At 50.7% G+C, this 25004-nt stretch overlaps 1 protein-coding gene across 2 annotated transcripts in view; it reads right to left on the reverse strand.

The window, feature by feature from the left end:
* Window positions 1-25004, reverse strand: part of WDR59 (WD repeat domain 59) — a 68759-nt gene that overhangs the window by 23262 nt on the left and 20493 nt on the right. For both annotated transcript variants that reach the window (XM_065416500.1, XM_065416499.1), the window contains exons 7-18: window positions 22569-22657; window positions 21962-22078; window positions 21529-21606; window positions 19843-19999; window positions 17709-17788; window positions 15751-15883; window positions 11817-11941; window positions 10185-10349; window positions 8035-8130; window positions 6425-6581; window positions 4885-4954; window positions 4400-4553 (exon numbers count right to left, since the gene is read on the reverse strand). In XM_065416500.1, coding sequence (XP_065272572.1) covers window positions 4400-4553; window positions 4885-4954; window positions 6425-6581; window positions 8035-8130; window positions 10185-10349; window positions 11817-11941; window positions 15751-15883; window positions 17709-17788; window positions 19843-19999; window positions 21529-21606; window positions 21962-22078; window positions 22569-22657 — 1421 coding nt within the window. The remainder of the gene's footprint in view (window positions 1-4399; window positions 4554-4884; window positions 4955-6424; window positions 6582-8034; window positions 8131-10184; window positions 10350-11816; window positions 11942-15750; window positions 15884-17708; window positions 17789-19842; window positions 20000-21528; window positions 21607-21961; window positions 22079-22568; window positions 22658-25004) is intronic.

The following is a 25004-nucleotide window of genomic DNA, read 5'->3' on the forward strand; positions in this document are numbered from 1 at the left end:
CAATGGGCTAAAGATCCCCTTTTACTTTCAATCGAATGGATGGACCAATGACAGGAGCTGCAATTAGAGATGCTGAGAAAAGAACGGCAGACCCAGAAGCTCTGCACTGATTTGATTTCATTGACACCTAATTTACTACAATGCCCTTGTGGGAGCTGCCAAATGGTCCGGTTTCTTTATGGCTGTGTTCTCTCTCCTTTGGGCCAGCAAGGCTGGGGCGGGCAAGAGGAGGTAACTAGGAGTAACGGTGAAAGACAAATTTAGTCCATCAGGAAAAGCTCCCTGGGTGTGAGATGTTATAGGCTGTGCACTAACCCCCATTTAATAGTGAAATGAACCAAAGGACAGGTGAACAGACGGTAAGGAGCAGTCCTGCCCCAGACCCAGGGACTATGGGGGCAGATCGGAGCCGGTCAGATTTTCCTTTTCCCCAACTCTCTATTTTTCCTTCCTTTTTGCATTTGAGTTGGATCAGCATAATCTTGGTCACGTTCACTGACGCGTGTTATGCAGTCAAAATACGCCTTTATAAAAAAATATTCAACACAGACTGTTTCCAGTAGCCTTAAGGATGAACTGTATGCTTCCTGAATAAATACAAAACCTTGATCTGGATTCAAAACCACTTTGAGTACAAATGGGTTGGAGTCAAAAGGGGAGACCTTGCTCATCTGTGCTGTCTGCAATAGCATGCCAAGCCATTTTCAGCTGATAAAGGACAGTCAGAGCTGTCAACCATGGTCTGAGCCTCTGGTACAACCTGCCCCTGCGTCTCATTGCTGTGACATTTCTTCCATCACCATCATCCCCACACAAAGAACTTTAATAGCAACGATGCAGTAAACTGCATTGCCATGAGAGAGTTGTTCATATTCAGCTTGTTGCATGGCTAAGCAGGACAGAGTCATGCTGGGAGGATTCAGAGAAAGGCTTACCAGGAGAACTACCCTTCCTTCGGTTGCGGGCACCTCCAACAATCTTCACAAGAGGAGGAGGACGGGCCGAGCAGTGAGAAATTAAATATAGTTGAGACAAGCAGAGAAAGAGAAGATTCCCCTACTCTGCCTCACTCAAAGAACTGTTCTATTGAAGGCACCATTGGACGGTCTCATTTATAGTGCCTCAAAGTAGTACTGAGTCTGGCATATGCCCTTGCTGTATGGATCTTGTGGCAGCGTATGGGCAGCAGCGCTATTAGGGATGATTCCCTCTTGGACTGAGATCTCAGTCTTTGGGCTTGTAATGTTCAGATCTGCCAGCCAGGTAGTGTGGATTCTGAAGCTTTGATACCAGCATGTGAGTGCAAAGTAACAAGACCATGGACATCAGAGAAATCAGGAAAATCCATCCACTGTCCTATTACCATGGAGGGGATGCCATGTTTCTCTCATGGAACGGATTTGGGCAAGAAACTGATGGTGTTAGTTCCTGAGCCAGGAAAGGAGGCAGTGCTCTGTACATGAGCCTGGAGAGAACTCCCAAACGCTGCTTTCTTTTCTTGAAATTACTTAAGCTCCGACCTCAGAGAAAATCATGAGGCCGGAGCCCATCCAAGTCAACAGAGCTGTGCAGTTCTTTGCAGGATCAGGACCTTGAATTGTAAACAATTCAGGGCAGGCCCTGCCTTTTACTATATGTTTACACAGTGCTGGGTGCTATGAGTCCCAGAGGCTTTTGGGTACTAGCATTATACAAACGAAACAATAGGAAGTTACAACTCTCCATTGACACTAACCATATTGCTGAAACCCTGTTGGCTGGTGGGACTTCTACTAGAAACCCAACTTTTCCTGGTTAATAATTGAGAGTCACTTTTTTAGGGATTGAGGGTGGAGGGTAGGGGTGGCACATTAATTCTCAGAGACCCATTTTCAATTTTCATTTGGAGATCTCAGTAGCTTAACTGCCTCTCCAGGAACATTAGAGTATATTTTCTGTCTGGCAATGTATAGATTTCATTCATTTGTTGATTCCAGCCATCCCTTTGGTAGTGACTGCTATGGATATGGCTGCAGAGGTGTTTGCAGTTTAAAACATCTGGTTATCTTTCTGAAGTATTCATTTTTTTGGCTTTTGAGGTTAAACTTTATAAATATGGCACAAATCAGCCTAAAGAATTTAGGAGACTGTCTCATTTTCAAGAGACTAGGGGAAGACTAGGAATGTAGGACTAGGACTAGGTCACTTTCTCTTAGGCATATCTAAAAATGTTCCCAGGCTGACCTGAAATAATCAGTTTAATTCGCTGACTACAGTTAAACCCTCTGTTTAATAAATCATTTAGTTGTAAACGTGAAACGTGTTTTAATGGTTATATCAACCAATGAGGAAGCACCTTTCTTCAGAAAATAACCAAACTACAAAGGGAAAAGTTGGTTAAAATCAATTATTTAAATTCAGGCTTTCCACTTGGTGATTTAAATTGATGGTTTAAATGGCCCATTTACATTTGTATTAAAACCAATCAATCCTCCAGAGCAAGGAGTTGACAAGATCCAGATTTTTATTTTTTCTAACCCTAAAAATCTTGGAAATTAAATGATAAAAAAAAAAAAAAACCCAAACCATTAATGTAACATGAAGGCTGTGAGATCAAACTCTGAAGTCAGGAAATCTCATTCCATGACTCCTCTGACTCACTCAGAAAAGTGTCTGACTTTTTCACCTGCAACGACATTGTGCGCGGTTCTTACTTTCTTGCCCTGCTCTTAGAGTAGCCTGGACAAAGGAAAGCCTGCAGGGCTGGGAAGGGAGGACATGAGAGTCTATCTGTGTTTCACCCAACACAACAACACACACATGCTTGGTCATGTAGGTTTTTCCTGGACATATTAGGGTCGTGTCGCCATAAGTCTATGGGCTGGAGAGGCAGGTCCCATAAAAATCACACCCAGATGCTTATGTGCATATTTTTAGACTAGCCTGGCATGTTAGCAAGGTGTGTGTCAGGGACAAGCACACTGCAGAGGACAGAGAGGGGCAGCTCTTCAAATAGACTCATGTGAAGGCAGGGACAGGGTGGAATGCTAATGATCAGGCAGCACCACGGCAGTGCCCATTGAAAGGAAGTTTGAGGGGAATATGGGCAGAACCGCTACTCTAAGAGAGCCTACTGGGGGCGATATGGAGGCAGAGCTTTTGACGAGGAGAGGTCCCACTAGAGGCTCCGCCCATGGCTGACCGTTCTGCTGCCTATCAGTTGAGCATAATGCAGACCCAAATTGGCGATTGCCGGACATTCTGTCCGTGAGGAAATACACATTAAAGCAGGCTGCTGGAAAATCAGTTCCTCTTTTGCTGCCCTGCCAGGACCAGAGGCCAGGGCTCTAACTCTCCATGCCAATGCTGAGGAAAACTCAGGCTCTTAGGCAGCCAATGGCTGGCATCTCTTTGCCCTGCTTTAGGCATCTGGGAAGCCATCCATTGCTGCAGGAGAAACTCCATACCTGAGCACAGGCCTTGGGCCGTTTACTTTGGAAGTCTGGAATTTTAAGGCATTCTGTGAATAAGCTTATACAGTTCTTTGAGTTCTTTGTTTCAAGCATGTCAGCTCACCCTGGAACACACTGCAAGGCTGGTTACTCACACAACAACACTTGCACAACAGGCACCTCCGGGCCTGCCACCAAATTGCTCTTTTAGGACTTCTTGCAGCCTCACTTATTCAGCCCTTCTTCCCGCAATGTAACAGGACACAATGGTGAAAAAACAGGTCACTATCCCCAAAAGGTTTGCTGAGTCAGGACTAGCCCACTCTGCAATGGTAACAGGTGCTTTACTTAACCTACCCAGCTGGGCCAGGGACGTCTTGTCACGGTCTGTGTGTACAGCAGCTAGCCAAATGGGCCACCATTGCCAACTGGGGCATCTAGATGCGACCACCGACAACCCATCTAGAAGTGGAGGCAGCTCCTCCTGGAGTTTCTCAATGAGCCAGTGCCAGAGGCCTGGTTCTTTACCCTGGAGTATGTCAGGGAAAGCAGACACAGGCCAACTGGTTACGGAGATCCTTGCTCCGGAGGCTCTAGAACAGTCCCCATTTGTTCTGCAGCCTCCACAGACATTGCTAGTAGGAGCTCTGCGTTCAGCAGCACAGGGAGCGCCTTAGTTACGCTAGGCCTACCTACAGCAAGGGAATCAGTCCAACGAACAGCAAGTTCAGAGGGAAGCTGAAATAAATGGGCCAGTCAAAACAGAGGAGCAATCAATGAACAGAGAAACAACACAAAGGAGCCAAGCCATGGTGACTTTTTACCGGAGCGGCTCATAAGGGAATGCTTCCCTGGTAGAACGAAGAAGCTCTGCGGACACTAATGTATGTGGTTAAGGGCAGTGATGCTAATGGGCTAGAGAGAAGGAAGGCAAGTTGTTACAGGCATTGGGAAAGGTTTTCCCTTACCCTCTCCTTGTAGTAGAAGGAGCTGATGGAGACCTGCTCCTTCTCACTGCGGGTGGGACTCCCACTGTACAAGCGCAGATTGCCTGGGGTCTCCGTACGGATCTTCATCGGTGTGATCAGGCCGCTGTGATAGGCCGATAAAGCCGACAGAGATCTGCCCAAGAAGAGAACAAGCTTTCAGTAACTTACCCTTGGCAAACCACCACGAGAGTTCCAGCTAGAGCATGTCACTAGCCTGGCACCACTGTTATTTCTGGCATGTATTAACACGGGAAAGCTCAGCTGAAGCAAGCGGCCAGCATCTCTGAGTTCTTATACTTCCTGAGACCAAGGCACTAGCGACAGGACTTACTGAAAGCCAGTGGCTCAGCAGCTGCTGTCCTCCCAGTCTCTAGCCCTTAGCTCTAGTCACTGGCAAATCCATTCACCGGTGTAATCTAGGGGGATTTTACAGGCTTTGCTCAAGTGCATGACTTTGTGCTCACCTGGGAGTAGGTTCTGTAGGAGAGACTGCACGGTGCATTGTCATGGGTCTTGTGAAATATACCAGGTAACCTGTGGAGACAGGACATAAAACCCCATTCAGAGCAGATAGGATTTGAACATTCGCAGCCCTTTCCCCTGCCCTAAGGGGTAGCTTTCACAGTGATGCCTGTGGATTTAAGGCACACAAACCCCACCAACAGTAATGAGGCATGTGGCGGGATGCCCACAAACCAGCCCAGCCACTTTCCCCTCGTCTGTAAACCCCATCCAGACAATCTGATTTTTCTCAAGCCAAATCTACTTCCCTGAACCCATCAAAATAAAGAGCCCAGCTATGTCAGAGCTTTTCAATCCGTCAACTCCTAAGAGCTGGCTCCAAGGAGAGGAGAGGGAGAAGGCGAAGCCCTGTCCTTGAGCTGTAACTCTGCACTGTCATTTGTCAAGCACTTGGATACCCCAGTGAGGAGTGTGGTATAAATAACTAGACAGAGAGGAGCTGCTCTCACTGTTCAGACTTGCAGTGTAGGCCCAGCACAAGATGAAGAGAGAGATGGTACATGTGAAGTACGTGCAAGTCTACGCCCACTTGGTAGTGCCCCCGACAACCTTCTGCAGCCCAGTACACCCTGCCCGCCAGCACGGCACAGCTGGCTTAGCAGATCCAACCTGCCTGGATTAACCTGCTTCACTTTGTCCTGTGAAACGAGTGTGGCTGTGTTACATGGGTTTTATTACCCCCGCCACACAAGATTTTCAAACCGGAATGCAGGCAGGGCCCTGGAGAGTTGCTCTTGCATCTGAAGCAACTTTTCAGAATTCCAGAGCTTAAACAGGCCCTAATCTGCTGCTTGAGAAGGTCATTACCTGGCACACACCCTCCTGGAAAGCTGGTTATTAATGACCGTGCCCTCACTTCCCGACGAGGAGTGAGGGGTTACTGGGCAGCAGGAGTTACTAACAGACAGGCTCCCAGCTGGCATGCTGGGAGCTTACTGCTGGGAACGAAGGTACCAGTGTGCAAGGGTTCAACCCGGGGGAGGGGAAGGGCAGCTCTCCCACCAGCCCCAGTCACAGGAGCTAGGTGACAAGTAGGTCAGGGAGCCAAAACACACGCAGCAGTTTGCCGTGGGGAGGAGCCAGGGTGCTGTGCCACAGATGGGGCAGGGGAGGCATGCAGATGCCCACCTGCTGCTGGAGAGGGGGTTGTGTTCATGCCCAAGACATGGCCAGAACCCCCCTATCCCTGACAGGTAGCAGCACCTCCAGACCAGCAGGTGGCTCTAGATATTTTCCGCTCTTTGTCTCCCAGTTTCACATACCAAAGACCACCCACAACATGGCCCAAGAGCAGCTGCGAACTAGTGCGATTCCTACAGAACTCTGACAGCACTCTAATCTCGCCCCCTATCGGCTGGGGGGCCAGCGACAAAAGCCTGCCTTTGCTCCAGGCGAGTGCCCACTGTCCGGGGGGGATCTCCAGCAGGCAGATCAGCTATTTGATCCCTTGGTGGATGGTTCTAAACCAGACGTCAGACCAACCTGCACCACAGAACCTGGCTCCAGAGGTCCGTGGAAATGGGATGTTGGAATCCTGGTAGGAGCCGTAGGCATTAGATACTCGGGCGAAGGTGGGCAACGGTGGTGTTACGGTGTTTGTCAGAGCATAGGGGTTGCTGGAGGTGCTGTCCTCCTGGTTCTGAAACAGAAGTTACCCAAGATCATGCTGCGAGTCTTGGAGGAAAGCTCTCCTCACAGACCTGTGACTCGGCAGCAGCCCAGTGAACCGCAACACAGGCTGGCTCCATGGCAACCTCTTGTCCTGCAAGCCCGAAGAGGCCAAGCACATGGAGTGGTTTCTGCTCTGCGGTGGGTGTGTTCACTGCTTGGACTCCTTCCCCTGCTCAGCTCACAGAGCCTCTGAAGAGTTGCTGACCCACCTTCCTTTGGTTTCATGGCTGCCTTGAGCAAGGAAGTGGAGGTTAAGAGCTCAAAAACCCAACGGTCTCAGAGGCACAGAGGGTTTGGCCTTCAGACTCTGGACTCCGTTATAGCAACATGTAACAGACAGGGGAGCTTGGCTTAGCTACATGTCCCATGCACCATGCTGCCACACAACTCAACATGACCAATGTCTCTTTAAGGGGGACCACCACTGGAACAGCAGGTGTGCCGCAGGTCAGGCCTGAGGGGCACCGGCAGAGCTGGGTGTTGGGAGGGCAGGAATGGAACCGAGCGCTGTGTGTATGGGGTGGAGGCTGAGGCAGGGATGGGATAGCAGGGCTGCTGCAGATGAGGACTGATATAATTTGTTCTAGATGGTGCTGTCTGGCCCAAGCCGCATCGGACACCAAGAAATAAATAAAACCCAAACCTGCGGAAACCCAGGAAGAAACCCCCAAGCTTCCCTAGGGACTAAAACCTGCTCCCAGCATTGCAATGCAGACAAACCAGGGGCCTCAGACAAATGTGCCCTGGCCGAGCCAAGGGGGGACAGCACCTGGCACAGGGCCAGCCTGCCTGTAATGACGTCCCTAGAGAATGTGAGGACATGGGCTCTGCAGAGCGCATGCTTAGCTCAAACCCAACTCACTAGCTTTGTTTAAAGAAAAAACCTGTAGGTTCCTTGAAGAAGGGTGGAAGGATCTTTCAGTCAGAGCCCAGCCTGCACCACTGACCCCATGTCCTGAAGCCATCAGCCCAAACAAGAGTTAATATTTCAGCTCTCTATAGCTTCTCCTGCATGGCAATTTCCCAGAGCCAGCTCTCCCTCCGCAACCAGTACTCCTCTGCCAGGCCCCCCAGTGACACCTATTGGAAGGAGAGTAGCTGTAAGTTCCCCCGCAGCTAGACCTCCTCCACACTTCCCTGCAGCGACCTGTGCTGGCACAGGCTGGGAGTACAAAGCCAGGAGACACCTCAAACTTCTGAACTCAGGGAGCAAATACTCAGGGTCTGATTTTGAGAACTGCGTACATTCAATCACATGCTCAATTTGCCCTCCCCCCCCACCCCATTTACCAAACATCTACACAGGCCACGTCTCAGAAGTCACCAATGGCACACGGGGTGTCTGACAAGGCTGGGAGCTCTGCAAAGGCAGAAGGTGTAGGGAGAGGAGGAAAGCAGGAAAAGCGTGCAATCCTTCCTACCACAACGGACTCCAGGTAGGAGACCAGCTGACGCAGGCAAGGCTCCAGGCAGCTCTGGTTCCGCTTCACCTTCTGCAGGGAAGTGTCGTTCAAAATCTGGAACAGGCACAAGATGCAGCTTGGGTCATCTTACCCATGACCACACCTCCCCACTAGCTCTTCATCTGCAAAGCAGCTGGGCTGCCAGAGTCCATACCGTGAGTCTGGAGGCCCAGGAACACCTCCTGGAGCCCTCAATACAGGCAAACTGACCCGCGCTCTGCTTTGAGAAGGACTGTCATGTTAAGGCACAGCACTGGCTATTAGATCACTGGAATCTGTTACTGGCTCTGCCACGGATGTACTGTGTAGCCTTGGCTAAGTCACAGCTATTCTGTGCTTATTTCCCTGTCCATAAAGCAAGGGGGGGATATTAACCCACCGCCCAGTGGTGACAAAGATTACATCAGCTCATGCTGCAGACCCCTGCAATAAAGGTGCTACAGAAACACACCGTGCTATTCATTGGGAAGGAAGCCTTTTGGGGCAGAGTTTCTTTTTGTTCTGGGTTTGTACAGTGCCTAATGCAGTGGGATCCGGCTTCATCGGCAACCTTTGGCACGCGGCCCGTCAGGGAAATCCGCTGGCGGGCCGGGCCGGTTTGTTTACCTGCAGCATCCGCAGCTTTGGCCGATCGCGGCTCCCACTGGCTGCGGTTCGCCATTCCAGGCCAATGAGGGCTGCAGGAAGCGGCAGCCAGCACATCCCTCGGCCCGCACCGCTTCCCGCAGCCCCTATTGTCCTGGAACGGCGAACCGCGGCCAGTGGGAGCTGCGAGCGGCCAAACCTGCGGATGCTGCAGGTAAACAAACCATCCCAGCCAGCGGATTTCCCTGAGGGGCCGCGTGCCAAAGGTTGCCAATCCCTGTGCTATAATAAATGAACATGGCTGGGAGGCTTAGGTTCAACTCCTAGTTCTGCTGCAGATCCACTGCCTCCTAGGGGTGTGCGAGGATAAGTCCAGTAAGGCAGTGAGGTGCTCAGATACTACACTGATGGGGGACAGAGAAGTACTTAAAACAGACAGACGTTAACAAGCCCGGGAATCCTTTAAATCTTACTGCTCTCAGCCTACCCTTTGATAATAACCGCTCGTCCCTAGTTTGCCCCCTCCACTCAGCAAACATGGATTATTCCCCTAGTGAGGCTTCAAACACTGGCAGCAGAGCACACTGCCATGGGCCAACAGCATCCCTGGTGTATGCCCAATGAAGTCAATGAATACACTTGCACCAGGGCTGCATCTGGATCACTGTTTTTCCTCTAGGTCCTACGTAAAGTGGTACTTTTATCTAGTACCTGGCCCTCCTCACTTTGTCACAAAGATCTGGGAGATCTAGGCCAAGGTTGGCATGTTTAAGATCTGCTTCCTTTTGGTACTGGGCCCCCTCTACTTCTCCTCCTCTCCCAGATTCCAGGCAGGACAGTGACCCCTGGGACGCAGACCTCTGCTCCTTACAGCAGCACCAGGGGGAAGGCAGCTCTCGCTTCTGGAAAAAGAATTTCAGCAGCTGGAAGCCAAGTGCGGACCCCGCATAAGCAGCCAGCCTTGGAGCAGGGAGAAGACGAGGGATTAGTAGGGGCCCTACAAAAATTATCCAGAAAACTCAGCTCAACCCTACATTTTAAAAAAGGGCAGCGGGTAAAAAACGAGCCCAGCTGAGCTTTAGAAGGGCTTAATGAGGAAGCAGCGGCCAAAGTGATCGGTAGCAATATCCCAGCTAAGCCCTATAATCTCTGGGTAGCTGGGATGGAGGGCATTTTTCTGGGCTGTTATTGTAGCAGCAGGGTGTGGGGTGTATCTGTTTGAGAGCCTGGGGAAGCCCTCCTGTTGGTTTCCTCGGGTCATACACACACCGCGATGAAATCCGGCAGCACGTATGTTGTGTTGGTGCAAGTTACACACCAGGTGAAAACGGACCTGAACTACTCATGTGAAACGGTCAAGAAAACTCAACCCAGGAGGCCTAAAATACATCTGCAAGTCACATTCAGCCCTCAGTGTCCCCTTCCTGGACTTGAGCAGTCGAACATATCACTGCATCTGGGCTCCACATACCAGATGCAGAGTGCACCTCCCCTCTCCCCCCCGCGCACGCACACATCCCTACCTTCAGCAGCTTTGCCTTCATTGTGGAGCTGATAGTGGTAGTGGGGGCAAACTGGAAGGAGGGTGCAGCATTATTGGGATACTGCACAGGGAACATCACCCGCATCTTGACTCTCTGGTTGCCACAGTGCACAGACACTGTGCAGCTGCGATTCACAGCGTCCATCTGCGAAAGGAAAAGCAACCACTTCTGATGCAGACCTCCCAGGGCCTTTAGCCATATGGTGGCTGAAATCCGCCACAAGGGGCTGGTCCCTCTGCAGAGGTCCCGCCAGGCTGCAATGCACACTGTGCACAGGGGCTGCTAACACGGAGATAGCAGAAACTCCAGACACAAATGGGGGATTGGCTCAGCACTTCCCAGCTTTGCACCGAGACAGCCCACTCTGCGGTGGAAGCTGCAGGCAGGAATTGGGAGTATCCATTCTAAATATGGCCTTCTCAGTCCATCCCATGTCACTGGGCAGCTCCTCGTTTAGTGGGTTAACCCTATGCACCTCCTCCGGAGAGCCTGGCCCTTTGGCTCCAAGAGAGCAACAGCAGCACCTGCCAGACAAATCCTGTAACCACCACCTACCAAGTCAGCTGCTCCAGAGCTCTCCCCTAAGCCACACAGCTGTCTCCCCTCCTGGCAGGCACCATATACAAACAGGAGCTTGCTGTGTAAGGGAGAGTCCAATCCCTAAGAGGCAGCGTGGCCCAATGGCTAGGGCACAGAGCTGGACTTGACTCCTGGGCTCTACTCCTGATTCTGCCACTGTCCTGATATGAGACCTGAAGCAAGTCACTCTGTGCCTCGGTTTCCCCTCCGGCCCTTTGTCTTGTCTATTAAGATGATAAACTCTTTGGGATGAGGGCTGTCTTTCATTAGGTGCACACATACAGCACCTTGCACAATGGGGCCCTGATTTCTGTTGGAGCCTCCGGGCTCCACTATAATGCAAGTAATGATGATGCTGGGCTCTGGGGCTCATCCAGTTCAGTGCACCTGGCCTGCTAGGTAGGAGAGAGGGACCCCAAGGCTCTCCCTGGCTGCTTCCAGAACCACCAACTGGGGGGTGGGAGAGGTGGGGCAGAAGGAGCTCCAGGGCTCCCCGCCTTCCTCCTCATTAGGGACCCCCAATCATAGGTTTTAAACTTGAGCTCAGGCCGGCACTCGTGCCTCACGCTTACAAAACATCACGAGGGGCAACACTGACTCCCAGCAAAAGAATGAGCTCCCAGCGCACTTCCAGGGCTTCAGCCATTCGGAATCACCCCATCACCCCACCTGGGATCCAACGTCAGCACTGGCGAACTTCTTACAGCGACTTCCTTCCAGGCAGAGATTTCCCCAGTCTGCCACTTAACAGCTACAGCGAGACCATAGCTGTGGCCTGGGAAATACCTCCCCACCCCTCTGCCACCCTGTGCATCTGTGGCCTAGAAATACCTGCACCTCCCACCCCCTGTACCGTGACCTGGGATTATCCTACCATTGGCCTGGGGAACGTCCTGCATCCATAGCCCAACGTAAGTGTTGTTTAAAGCAATCAGCCTCATAGTGCTCGGAGAGGGTCCCCAGCACAAGACACTGGGCGATCCAGTCCTGCCCGCGTCCCCTGCTGTCAGCAGGAGGAAATTTTCCCTCTACCTCCACATTGACGTTTCGGATCTGCACGTTGATCAGGGAAAACTCCTGCTGCAGGGTCTGCGGCAACCCCAGCTGGTCTGATTTTCTTCCCACCAGGAGGTCGTTCTGGAAGTCTTCCTTTAAAGCTGGCAGGAGAAACGGAAAACAAACAGGCTGAGGCAGAATGTGAAAGAAAAGCTTCAGGGGACCTGCCATCTCCCAGTGCGCAAGGTGCCCACGGCAACAGGCACACACCCATCAAAAAGCATGTGACCATGAGTACCACTCAGCTGTCTGGGAGCTGGGTCCAGCCCTTGGGCCAGACGGACAACACTCTCTGAAGCCAGTGGGAAGGACCGCAGGCTGGATGGGGCCCTGGAGAGCCCATCCTTTGCAAAACATGGCCAGCTGCCCGCTACTTTCCAGGTGGAGTTTAAGGCTTGGTTTTAATCTACAAAGGCCTAACTTGCTTGGGCCCTGCCTACTCAAGAGAGACCCTCTCACATGATATTAGCAGAACTGTAGCTCCTGGCTCCTAGCAAGGGCTCTGCGCTTTGGTATTCACCCCTGCACCTGCTCCAAGAGAGACCAAGTCTGATGGCTTTAGGACACACTGTAAAGTGTGCACATCTAAACGCATACATCTAGCAGCCAGCTCTACTGCTCACGTGGCCTGTCCGACAGCTAAAGCATGCAAATAGGAGGAAGATTCCCTTCTCCTGAGCTGGGGCCTCCTGCCTCTCCATGTTTACACAGGGATGGCGCTAGCTTGGCCACCATTCTGAGATAGCCACTCCCCACAGCAGGCAGCCACAGAGAGCAGGCTCTGTCCATTAGAAAGGAGACAGACTCTTACACCTCACTCATTCTCCCAGCAGGAGGGTGGGCTATACGCCTGTAAGCACTCTAGGTAGTTTTTCCTGAAGGCCAGTAATAGCCTTGCAAGGCCAGAAGACATTTAAACGACTGAGGTGACACAATGGGAAATCAGGAATCGTGGGCAAGGCAAAACTCAGTGAGAGTTTCAGAGGCTTTGGCGATATATTATTGTACCTCTTCCCGTGGCCTTTCCTGACCATTATGGTTGTCTGGGTTGGGTCGACTGTACACTTAGTCAGCACCGCATCAAGGGTAGGTACCACATGATGGCCAGACCTTGATTGTGGAATGACCTTCACAAGAGATCTGCTGTGGTCTCTGCCAGAGGCTGTTTTTAGGGCATGAGGCAAGTCCTAGTTAATTCTGCTGGCCTATTCTTGTCCCTGGTATTTTTTTCATCTATTCCCCCTTTCATTTCCCATGCTGGGAACTGCTCCCTTTGTGGGAGGTTTCCATGAGAATTCTTGGATTAGCCTCTGGACCAGATATTTTTGGCTGTTGTATTTGGCTGGGTGGGTCTCTTAGCTGTTAATTAGTATTTGGGATTTTATTATAGTGCTTAGATGCCTTGCAATAGGGGCCTGAGAAATGGATTCAACAAAGGCCAGTGGCTCTCAAGGAAGAAGGTGATCATTTCCTGAACAGAAGACACTCCTCTAATCCTCTAACACATCACCACTGCGGTTCCCTGGCATGGGAAGTTTGGGAGGGGAGATGACTTCTCTTCCGCCTCCCCGTTGGTCTAGTGTCTAATCCTCAGGAGCCTGCATAGTCATCTGGATTCCTAAGGACCTCGAATTGTCAAACAGACTGTGGACATTGTTTTATATTGAGGGAGGAGGGCTTGGGTCTTATTTACAGAGCATTGTTCTCCTCAAGCATCCCAAAACGCTGTACAAATGTTAACATATGGATTGCTTCGTCCACTGCTGAAATGCAGCTGCGTCGGGGTGAACAGCAGCAAGTGTTTAACTGCACACATCAACGCTTCACAACAGTTTTAGGCTGGGAAGGGCCAAACAGAACAGCCAGGACTCGCATGTTCTTTGATCCTGTGGCCACAGCATTTACTGCAGAATCTACTCTCTGCTTAAAACAAAAAAATTCAGCCCTCATGGCTGCAAAGGAAAGCTTAAAAACTTGAATCAAATGGAAACTGATGCAGCAATTTTGACAGGGTGAACGTATCCCATGCCCAGCTGGGCAGCAGAAGGGTTAACTCTTAGTTGCAGGGAGAGACAAGAGAGCACATAAAAGTGCATGAGCTGCCAGGTCAGGAGGAGAGAGCCATGGCCATAGCTCGTTAAGGGTGCTCTAGACTAGGACAAGAGGTGCTGTATTTCATAGAATCATAGAACTGGAAGGGACCTCGAGAGGTCATCTAGCAGTCCCCTGCACTCGTGGCAGGACTAAGTATTATCTATTCTAGACCAACCCTGACAGGTGTTTGTCCAATCTGCTCTTAAAAATCTCCAGTGATGGAGATTCCACAACCTCCCTAGGCAATTTATTCCAGTGCTTAACCACTGACAGTTAGGAAGTTTTTCCTAATGTCCAACCTAAACCTCCCTTGCTGCAATTTAACCCCATTGCTTCTTGTCCTATCCTCAGAGGTTAAGAACAACAATTTTTCTCCCTCCTCCTTGTAACAATCTTTTATGTACTTGAAAACTGTTATCATATCCCCCTTCAGTCTTCTCTTCTCCAGACTAAACAAACCCAATTTTTTCAATCTTCCCTCATAGGTCATGTTTTCTAGACTTTTAATCATTTTTGTTGCTCTTCTCTGGACTCTCTCCAATTTGTTCACATCTTTCCTGAAATGTGGTGCCCAGAACTGGACACAATACTCCAGCTGAGGCCTAATCAGCGTGGAGTAGAGCGGAAGAATTACTTCTTGTGTCTTGCTTACAATACTCCTGCTAATACATTTTGCATGGGTTAGCTGGCTGAGGTGAGACATGGGGACAGGCGTTTGCATTTGCCCTTTTGCTAGCTTGCCCAGAAGGGTTTTGGTCTTTGCAAAAGGAGAATCAGGCCTGCTGCTTTGGGACCCTGCTGAATTGGAGCCCCTGCCATTTTCCCTACCTGCAAGGAAACAGAACCGGTTATTTAATGCCCATTGCAGGGGCTCTAGACTGCCTGCCTAGGAGGAGGGGAGCTCCAAAAGGAGTTACATCTCTCATCCAGGCCCGTGTTGCCCCTCATCTCAACTGCTGCAACCTCCTCCACTCTGGCCTTGGCAAACCCTACCCTGCCCTCACTTATATCCTTCAAAACGCTGCTGCGCAGGTCTTTTCCCTAGCCTGTCACTTTGGTCACGTCACCCCCTCCTTTAGCGTCCCTCCACTGGCTGCCCCTTCTCTGCTGAAAACACCAATTCCTTGTCTTCACTTGCAGGGCTTGTCACGGTCTAAACCCATCCTAGCACCACCACTTATATCCTGCTGAGACATTGACGCCTGCCTCAGCTGCTCATTTGTTCCATATGCAGAAAAATGCCATTGTGCCCTCTCGTGCTGCCCCTTGGGAATAGGAGACACTCCCAGCAAACATCCACAAGCCACCTAATTCACCTCCTTCAGATCCCTTCTTAGAATGCCCCTTGGATAGCATACCTACAAAAACACTGACAATGGGTAGCCTGTCGGTGTGCCGAGCCACTGCCCATCATGCTGACCAACTTCCTTGGATTCCCCATCTGTCTGCATCCACCTGCTGTCTCTGGTCTTACACTTCAATTGTAGGCTCCATGGGGCAGGAACCACCTTTCTAGGTCTGCCTTTGCCCAGGGCCTGGCATGATGGGGCCATGATCCATGCCCAAGACCCCGAGGCGATACCACCATACAAATCAATGCTACTAACAATAGAGACAAGGAACCGGTTTGCTTTTGGGGATATTTTTTCCTTTCACAGGTGGATGACCCCTTCTTGCCAGGGTCGTGGCAGCCACCCTCCCACAAGGACGGTTAAGCAGGCATGCGTCTGTCTCTTAGTCAGAGCACGAACGACCACTGGCTTAGAGATGACCTCCAAAAGGTTTCCGTTTCAAATAGCAAAAGAACTTCTCTCACCGTCCTCGTCTGCATGCCCGGAGCTATGCTGGGGTTCAGAGTCCTGGGTGTGGAGGGTCTTATCCGGCTCAGGCAGGAGGGCAATCCCATCAATGAGTTCGTCAACCCCGTCCAAGATATCATTAGCGCACAGCTGAAAAGAACAAGCACACCCACATGCTGCGTCACAGGGATCAAACAAAGGCAGCCCAAAATACATGAGGAATGATACAGCAGCTCATCTCTCCAGGGAGCTTAAATTAACCAGGTGGGCGTGTGTGCAACAGCCACATCTCAAAGACCCTGGCACTGCTTTCCTGCCGGCGCCCTGCAATGAAAGACATGGCTTTTCATCAGAGAAGAGGCCTGGCCTTTGTCACCCAGCCTGCTCGACCACATTTCCCCCCGTCACTTGCAAACGTGGCTCTGTGTGCATGCCCATGTAGCAAGCAGGGGGATAGATTAACGAGTGGTTAGCCAAGTTTTATTCTAAAATAAAGGAGATTTGACTTTTCTAATACCATCCCATGACAAACTGATCAGTACGAGCTAGAATATCATGTGCCATGACTTGCTTTGCTTTTTAAAGCCAGTACTAGGACTTCTGCATTTTTGCCATTGTTATTTACACTATGGTCAGGACTAGCAGCCCCAAATTAAGGGCCACAACCCAACTGGGCTGGGCAACGCCCAGACAAATAGCCAACAGGCCCAGAGAACTCTCTGCCTGGATTTACAAGACACAGGAGAGAGTGGACAGACAAATGTGGGGAAGGACACAGTAATGACCGAACAAGCGTGCTGCCATGGCAACTACCAGACTTACTCATGGGCATCTCCGTGGGATACAAACAACAGGTCTGGACATAGGAGAAAACTAACAGAAATCATGCAAAACTGCCTGCTAACGAGTGATGGGACACAGTATGATCTGGCTAGAGGCGATGGGTCGAAGAGCCACTACCCTCGCAAGTCGGAAAGCAAGAGAGGCCAGCTGGGACCAAGGTCCCCGTCAGAGCTTTGCACCTAGTATTCCAAGCCAGAAGAGGGTGCACATAGCCTCAGCCTTGACTCCCTAGGAGGGTTGGGTTCCTGCAGCACTGAGCCATCTGTGCCCAGGTGTGCGGGGGACTGCAGAGGCAATGCCTGCTGGAGAGTTTTAGATTCTGCAGTTAGCTTGGGGTAGTTGGTAACCCTTCCCATTGATACTGGACAACACCACTTCATAGTGCACCTGCTGTTACAGCAGGACTCAGCCTTGCTGTTCCTGTGAAGCCTTCGAGGTTCTGTATGTCCAGTGGGAAACCTCCTGCCTAGCAAACATTTGTCTGGAGCACAGTGCAGCCTGCTGTACATTACAGGTCAGAGTTAGGCTCCGTCTACACTACACACCATACGGATAGCCATACGCTGCAGTGAGAAAGCACACCACATCCACACTGGTGTACAGCTCCACATGTGAGTGAAAGGCTCCAGCTGCAGGGAAAGGTTTCCCCGCGGCTGGAGTCTTTCCCTGAAGGAGGGAAAGAGCTCCAGCACAGGGGAGCTATCAGAGCTTTCCCCCCGTGCCAGCATCTTTCCCCACAGTGGGGAAGGGCCCCGGGAGAGGCATGCAGCATTCAGACATGTGTAGGCCTCCTAGCATGGGTATAAACAGTAGTGTAGATGGTGAGTAGAGCACCAAGTGCGGTATGTACTCAGCCCGGTATGTGTGTACTGGTCTAAGCTGTGCCTCACTGTCTACTCTGCTATCTATACCTGTGCTGGGGGACTGTGCGTGTACACTCCACGCCGCTGAAAGAAGGGTGCAGTGTAGACACATCCTGGGGGGGCTGAGCTGTGAGTGAGAAGGCTGGATGGCACCTAGAGACCTTGTGCCTGAGCTTGTGCCGTCAGTCGCACTTCATACAAGTAAACGATGGTAAATTTAGCACTTCAGAATGCTGTCCCCAGTCCAACGCCAAAAGCGCTTTGCATACCCTCTGCAGCTGGGAGTCAACCCGCCACATCCGCAGCGTCTGGTCACGAGACCACGTGACCAGCTGGTAGTCCTTGGAGCCTAAAAGAAGAGAAAATAATTTCTAGCAGTAACAGAAAACAGACTTAACTATATTTATGATATAAGTGGACTGAACCAAGTAGCTAGGTCCAGTAGATAGGACGCTGGAGTGGGAGTCAGAATTCCTGGGTTCTGTTCCTGCCTTTGATATTGTACAAGGTCACATAGCAAGTCAAGTCACTGTGCCACTCTGTGCCTCATCTGTAAAATGGGGATAAGAATGCTGCTGGAGTTACAGAGGAGAAAACTGCAAAGCAGGTAAAAATACATTTTGCAGTGAAAGTTTTCACATGGGAAATGAATCAGATCTACTAGGAGGCACTTACTTTTAACGTGTCACATTGCTGCAAGTAACAACGTAAAAGTGAATTGCAAAGCAGAAAAAAAAAAGAAAAAAAAAAAGGTTTTCACCTGTAACATCTCCTTTATGATGCAGAGAGCACGACAGTTTTTCTACATTTGGAATATCAAATCCTGGCTCCCACCCTCTCCCCCCATGGATTTTGGGAATCTCTGGAGGACCTGAGGCTGTAATGCTACAGAGGTCCCAGCTCTCAATTGGCTGACACAAACATATGAGGGACTGCCCTACACACAGCACGGATTTCACTTAAACTAGTTTCAAAACAGTTTAGTTAAACCGGTGTAACTTTGTGTGTGGATGCACTTCAATAGGTTTAAAACTGGCTTGTGCTGGTTTAGCTTGTACCTGTAAATTTACCAATGTAATTAAACTGAGAAAGACCAGGTTTAAACCTACATAAGAGTGTCCACTAAACAACACCTTTAGTTAAGCCTTTGTCTGCAGCCCCAGCCTCTGTGAGGTTACAAGGGCATGCAGACACAGTAAGAAGTTAATAATATTCAAACATATAACACCACCCCTTGCATAGCTCTTCAGTAGATCTCCAAGTGTGTTACCAAGGAGGTCAGTGTCATTATCCACATTGTACAGAAAGGGAAACCGAGGCACGGAGAGGGATGTGACTTGCCCAGCAGGCCAGTGGCAGACCTAGGGATAAGAACCCAGGTTTCCTGAGTCCCAGGACAGTATTCTAGTCACTAGGCCACAGGGCTTACTGGTCAACATGTAGGTTCAACGGGAAGAGAACAGCCAAACACCCATCCCTCTGAGCAAAACCAAAGGAAGAAGTTTCCTAAGTGCCATTACAAAAATTCCATTAAATGATTGGGAGGGGGGTCTGGGGACCTGCTCTGGAGAAGAAATTAGTCCTGGTTAAATCTGTGTAGATAGGTGGTTTGCACCAGTGCTGCCAGCCTCATCACTGAGCAGGGTAAACGAAATGGTGTGACAGATATAAAGTCCATGCCCTGCACCCAAAGAGGGCAGTGGTACCATAAGACCCTGGGTGTGAATCAAGGACCAGGGGCCTGTGGTTACAGCAAGAGAGGAGTTACAGCAGTGGAGCTGTGCAGGTTAAAGCCCTGTGTGTGCTCTCATTGCTCTGTTTGGTTATCTGACCTTTTTGGGGAGGTTTCTATATTTGAAAATGACTGACTAGGGTCTGAAAATTGGCAGGTGGGTTCCTTTCCCCAGGCTCCACCTCCCTTAGCTGGTGTATTGAGTACGTGGGTACTACTGAAAATGCAGCTTTTATTGCATGTGATGCTCCTGATATTTGTGGACTTGCTTTTTCCGTGCAAGAAACGGTGAAGCTTGGAGGGGTTCACTCACAGTTTTGATTTTTTCCTTCACTTTATGCAACACTCTTATTGTTGTACAATTTATTCTGAAAAATCCATTTAAAAACAGACCGACGGGATAGTGGGAAATGAGAGAGTCACTGTTGACCCGCTCTGCACTCATATCGATTGGCTCCGTTAGCCTGGAAATGGTTTTTTGGCCTCATGCAACAGGACACGTACCAATAAACTACGCTCTGTGTGGCCTGGAAGGCAGATAGAGGCTAATTCAAGTAGTGGCAAGAGTAGAAAGGCAATTGCTTGAGTACGGCAGCCGCAAGGCAGACTCCAGCCGCCGCCATGCACCAACGGCAGCTGCATGAGATCAGCAGTCACAGTCCTGCGCCCACCTTCTTTCTGCTTTCTCCACTGGAACTCCAGCACCACATCGTCGTGTCCCACGAAGGTGTGAACCGGCGTGTTCAGGTCAAAGGTGTTCCAAAGGAGAAGGCTGTTCTCTCGCCGCAGCTGGGGAACCATCACGGTCACCAGCCCATTGCTGAAAGGCTGGGGGAGAGAAGCACACCCAGAGAGGGGCTGCTCAGCTGCACAACGGTTAGCCTGACAGCTCTCACTTCCCCCATATCGCCCTGATTGTACTTTCCAACACCTTCCCATTCATACTGGCACAAGGGCACGTCCTGGCACTGCCACGGGCTGACTTCAAGGAGGACTGTTGGGGCTCAGGAGCCAATCCTACAATGAGGAGCTTTCAAAGGGGGTTACCATGCAAGAGGACTCAACATGCCCTGAAAGGAGAGGGATGCACCGTGCTTGAAAGAGGCATTCACCACAGCTCATTTAAAACTAGCCATTTCCTTCTGCTTCTTACTAACTCCACCTAGCACCAGTGCCAGGGATTTTAGCACTCCCTCTTCACCCACCATTCCTGCTGCTCTTTGCTGTTTGGCTCAGCCTGTACAAGCAACCTGGACGGGTGAGTGTTGCTCTTTGGGTCTTGTACACTAGCAGTTATTTGGGGTCCTGACGCTGCAATGGAGCACTGAATTACAACTATGTATTGCGCATACACACCAGGCATGGTACAGGGCCGAAGGGAGGGAGAGGTGATGAAAGGCTCATTCTGGTGTCTGGGGAAGACAGTGAGTACAACCTGATGCTGAATGGCTAGGTGTCAAAGGCTGTGTGCAAAAAAAAAAACCCTGCAGCAACGAGTCTCAGAGCCCGGGTCAACTGACTTGGGTTTGCGCTACTGGGCTAACAGCAGCAGTGTAGACATTCCCGCTCAGGCTGGAGTCCAGGCTCCGAGACCTCCTCCCTTGCTGGGTTTGAGCCTGGGCTCCAACCCAAGCGTGAACTTCTATGCAGCTATTTTTAGCCCCCCTACCGTGAGCCCGAGTCAGTTGACCTGGGCTCTGTGACTCACTGCCGTGGTTTTTATGTTTTGAGTGTAGACATACCCAAAGCTGAGGAACAACTTGTGCTTTAAATGCCTTGGAGCTCACACCACAAAGACAGCATGTTAGTGCATTCTTAGCTACACAAAAACTGCGACAGCCCATTAAAATACATGGGCATTGTTAAAAAGCCCTCATAGAAGAGACTCAAGTGATAAAATCCCTTAGTAGAGATTGTGAAAGAGGCATGGACAGGCTGCTATAGTGCCACTCTTAGCGCGTTGTCTCCATCTGTGCAATGTAAGCTAGTGACAGAGCAGAGAGAGGGTATAAGGAACTGCTGAGCCAAAGCTGCAGGGCCTTCTTTAGGTTTTAGACACCAGCTTCAAGCCCCATGTATGTGGGTCTCCACTACAGTCCTCTGGGAAAGATCCAAGTTTCACATTATTAGGCACCTCCTCCCATAAGCCTGGTTCTCACGGAAGATGCTTTCTCCCACTCGTACTGATAGTGCTGTAACTGAGGTTTTTAAGTCAGACTAATAAAAGCCAATGGCAAAAAACAGTGCTAATGATTCCCAGGGAGGGCCCCTTCAGCAATGCCTCGCTAGGTAATTTCCCTTGGCCGTCCCAGGCTCTAGCAAGGCTATGGGGCAGAGGGACAGGTGTTCACACTCACCGTGTATCTCGCCTTCCAGACTGGAACCTGGCAGGGGAGTATATTGAGATACTTCCGAGGCTGACGGTAATCCCAGAACTTCAACAGAACAGAAAACAAGCCAGTGAGCTTCGCTCTCGGGGGGGATTTTCTGTGCAACTCAGCTCCGACAAAGCGCCAGACACACGCCAGGTGCTCCACAGTGTCGTTAGAGACATCCTTGCACTAATGGAGCTGAGTTGCCCCCAAGGGGGGGCTATCAGCTTCAGACACAGTGACTCGGGGCGACACGCGTGCACTGACCCTCACAAGACTTGCCGTAACGGGTAATGTCTAATACCAGATCTAGTTCCCACTGAAGTCAATGGACAGATACCCAGTGATTTCAATGGCAGCTGGGTCAGGCCCATAGGATGGCACTGGTACATTCCCTCCAAGAGCCCTGGGCACTTACCCTGACAGAGTTGTCCTGGCTGGAAGTGGCCAGGATGTACTCGTTGTCCGGATGCCAATCCAGGCCATGGATTTTAGAGAGATGCGCTGCCAAGTACTCCACTGCAGTGCTGGGTTTCTGCAATCAGAGGCTTTTTAGTTCTCACCATGCTAGTTCTTAGGAGCAAGAAATCTGGCCCAATCCTGCCGGTAAAGAAGGCGCTTCCCCCCCACACACACACATACTCAGTAGAGGTCACCAGCCAGAGAGAAAGATAAACAATGGCTTGTAGGCTACAGAAAAGTTACTGTGAAGTGCAGTGGTAAAGTTCCATAGGAGTCAAATACATCAGTGCACTGGGTAAGGGGGCGCTTTATATTTGATGCAACTAGTATCCATTAAGAAGCCAAAAGCAAGGTACTAAGGGGTATGTTTTCAGAGAGAGGGAGGCCAATTATACAGTCCTCCTTCAATCTCAGACTCCACTGGCACCACGTTCACCTTAAACTGATCATTCAGAGGGGTGGAAAACAAAGAAGTAAGGAGAAATAATGTGGGACTGGCATGGCGCCTTGATCCCACATAAGGGAACATGCAGAGGCCACTCAAAAGACTAACGGGAACTCACCCGCTTGTCCCAGATACGGACATCCCCATCATGGCTGGTTGCTAAACAGTTGGCGTTTTTCTTGTTCCATTTGACCTGGGAGGCTCCAGCTGCAGAAGGAGCGGAGTAGAAAAGGGTCAGCGAACAACATCTACAAATAGCTTAAAAGTCAGGTGGGCCAACAAGACAGGAAGTGGATGTGAAATGTAGGGCAGATCCACAGCATCTCAGACCACTTGTGGTCTGCACAGGACATACAATTAAGAGGTGTAGCGGGGTGGTCACCCGCTCCTGCCCTGAGGGGTTTAAAGACAGCTCTGGGAGAGGGCTGTTGCAGGGGAAAGAAGCTACTAGACTGATTGGGGAAGCAGCCGCAGCTGGGCCACGCCCCAATCAGACCTCAGCTGGCCCTATATAAGAGGCTGGGAGCCAGGAGCTCATCAGTCTCTCTCTAGCTGTAGAGGGAGACGGACCTGGCTGCAGGGACCTGAGCAGAGTACCTGAGTGGAGCAGGGCTGGAGAATGGCAGAGGAGCTGGGGAGCTCCAACCTGGAAAGCCCCAGGCTGCGGCCTAGCAGAAGGCCAAACAGGTACTGGGGTTGCAGGGGACAGCCCAAGGCTAGGCAGAGGCAGCAGGTCCAAATCCAACCTTGCCTGCAATGGGTGGCTTATACTGCAGTCTACCCCAGGGAGCAGGGGCTAGTTGGTGACTGGCAGTAGCCTACGACTGAGGAGAGGTGGGGATAGGGGGTGGGGGTTCCCTGAGGTGGGGAGACCCCAAGACTGAGGGGTTACTGCCAGGGGGCAGCACCCCAGATAACGGGGCACTGGAGTCCAGGGAGGGATGCGGGGGCCCAGCGGCAGTGGGACACCGGCCTGCAGAAGGCGGTCCAAGGCTGGAGAGCTAATTCCCAATGACCAGCAGGAGGCGCCGCAGGGGTGAGTCCCGCACTGTTACAAGAGGAGAGACGTCTCAGGAGCGAGCGTGAAAGACCATGGTGAGACATTTCATGGGAAGGCAGCAGCAAAGTTAAAGGGCAGCTCTCCTTCGGAAAGAGGCTAACTCCGGCTTTGGGGGCTCCATGCATGTGTCTCAAGGAGCTCAGATCCAATGTGCTCCATTTACAAGTCAAAAGATGGTTTTTCGAACCTCCAGCCACTATTAGCTCGTCACAGGGAGCAAGTGCCTCTATGGGGGAGCTACAAGCTCTGCATCTCTCACCACTTTAGCGCCAACCCTCTCCCTCTGCCGGCTCCCTGGTGCCCTGTGATTAACTCAGCCCCCCCCCCCCCCCTCTCACCCGCATCAGTAATGCACTATAGAGATTTTAACATTACTCGCCTATCACTAACATCCAGGACTTTAATCTTGCTGAGGTTGGAGTGAAGGCTGAGCATTCGTGTGTGACCAAGGAGCTAGATATGTGCGCTGCAAGTGGCTCATTGTTGGAAGTGAAGGGGAGTTCATCATGGAGGTGGGGAGTCCAAGGGTATCTGAGTGTCAGGAGATGAGCTAAGGTTGTGGTGGATGTTCGTGTTGGCCTATCTAGAGAACTCTTGGATTGTTAGAGACTGACAGGAAATGCACTTCAGAAGCCTTAACTCTGAGGTAAAATTTGTGCATGGGATCCTCAGAGAAGCCAAGGCTCAAGACAAGTTTTGGGGCTCTACGTTCTCCAAGGTAAGGACAGGTCAGAGACAATGCATTTTGCTAAGGGATAGGGACAACAGATGCAGCGTACGGCTCCACTGTGTTTCTCAGCTCCGCCAATACTTAGGAACTCAGTCAGCTGCAAAGCCTGCTGCTCAGCAAATGTTCACAGACACAGAGGATGTGTCAGCTCTAGGAAGAAAGCTGTTGCAGCAGACACACACAGGTCTGCTGTGTCAGGGCTCCGGCATACAAAGCCCATGCTTGATGGATGAAAATGGTTTGCTCACCTCAAATCATAAGAGACATAAAAAATAAGGGTCAAATAAGATGGTAACTAGACTAAGGGGCAGATCTTTCCTTCTGCAGCCCACCTCCCTGTCCCCGTCTATAAATATATGGCTCTCTTGAGATCTGGCCAAAGATAGGGGACCACAACTTAAACAGACTTTTTTTAGTTCATAAGAACAGCCATACTGGGTCAGACCAATGGTCCATCTAGCCCAGTATCTTGTCATCTGACAGTGGCTGGTGCCAGATACTTCAGAGGGAATGAACAGAAGAGGGCAATTATCAAGTGATGCATTCCCTGTTGTCCAGTCCCAGCACCTGGCAGTCGGAGGCTTAGGGACATCCAGAGCCTGACTAACAGCCATTGTTGGACCTATCCTCCACAAACATATCTACTTCTTTTTAGAATTTAGTTATGCTTTTGACCTTCACAACATCCCCTGGCAACGAGTTCCACAGATTGACTATGCGTTGTCTGGAGAAGTACTTCCTTTTAGCAGGTTTAAACCTGCTGC

Source organism: Emys orbicularis, chromosome 14 (assembly GCF_028017835.1).
Source record: "Emys orbicularis isolate rEmyOrb1 chromosome 14, rEmyOrb1.hap1, whole genome shotgun sequence".
Lineage (NCBI taxonomy): Eukaryota > Metazoa > Chordata > Testudines > Emydidae > Emys > Emys orbicularis.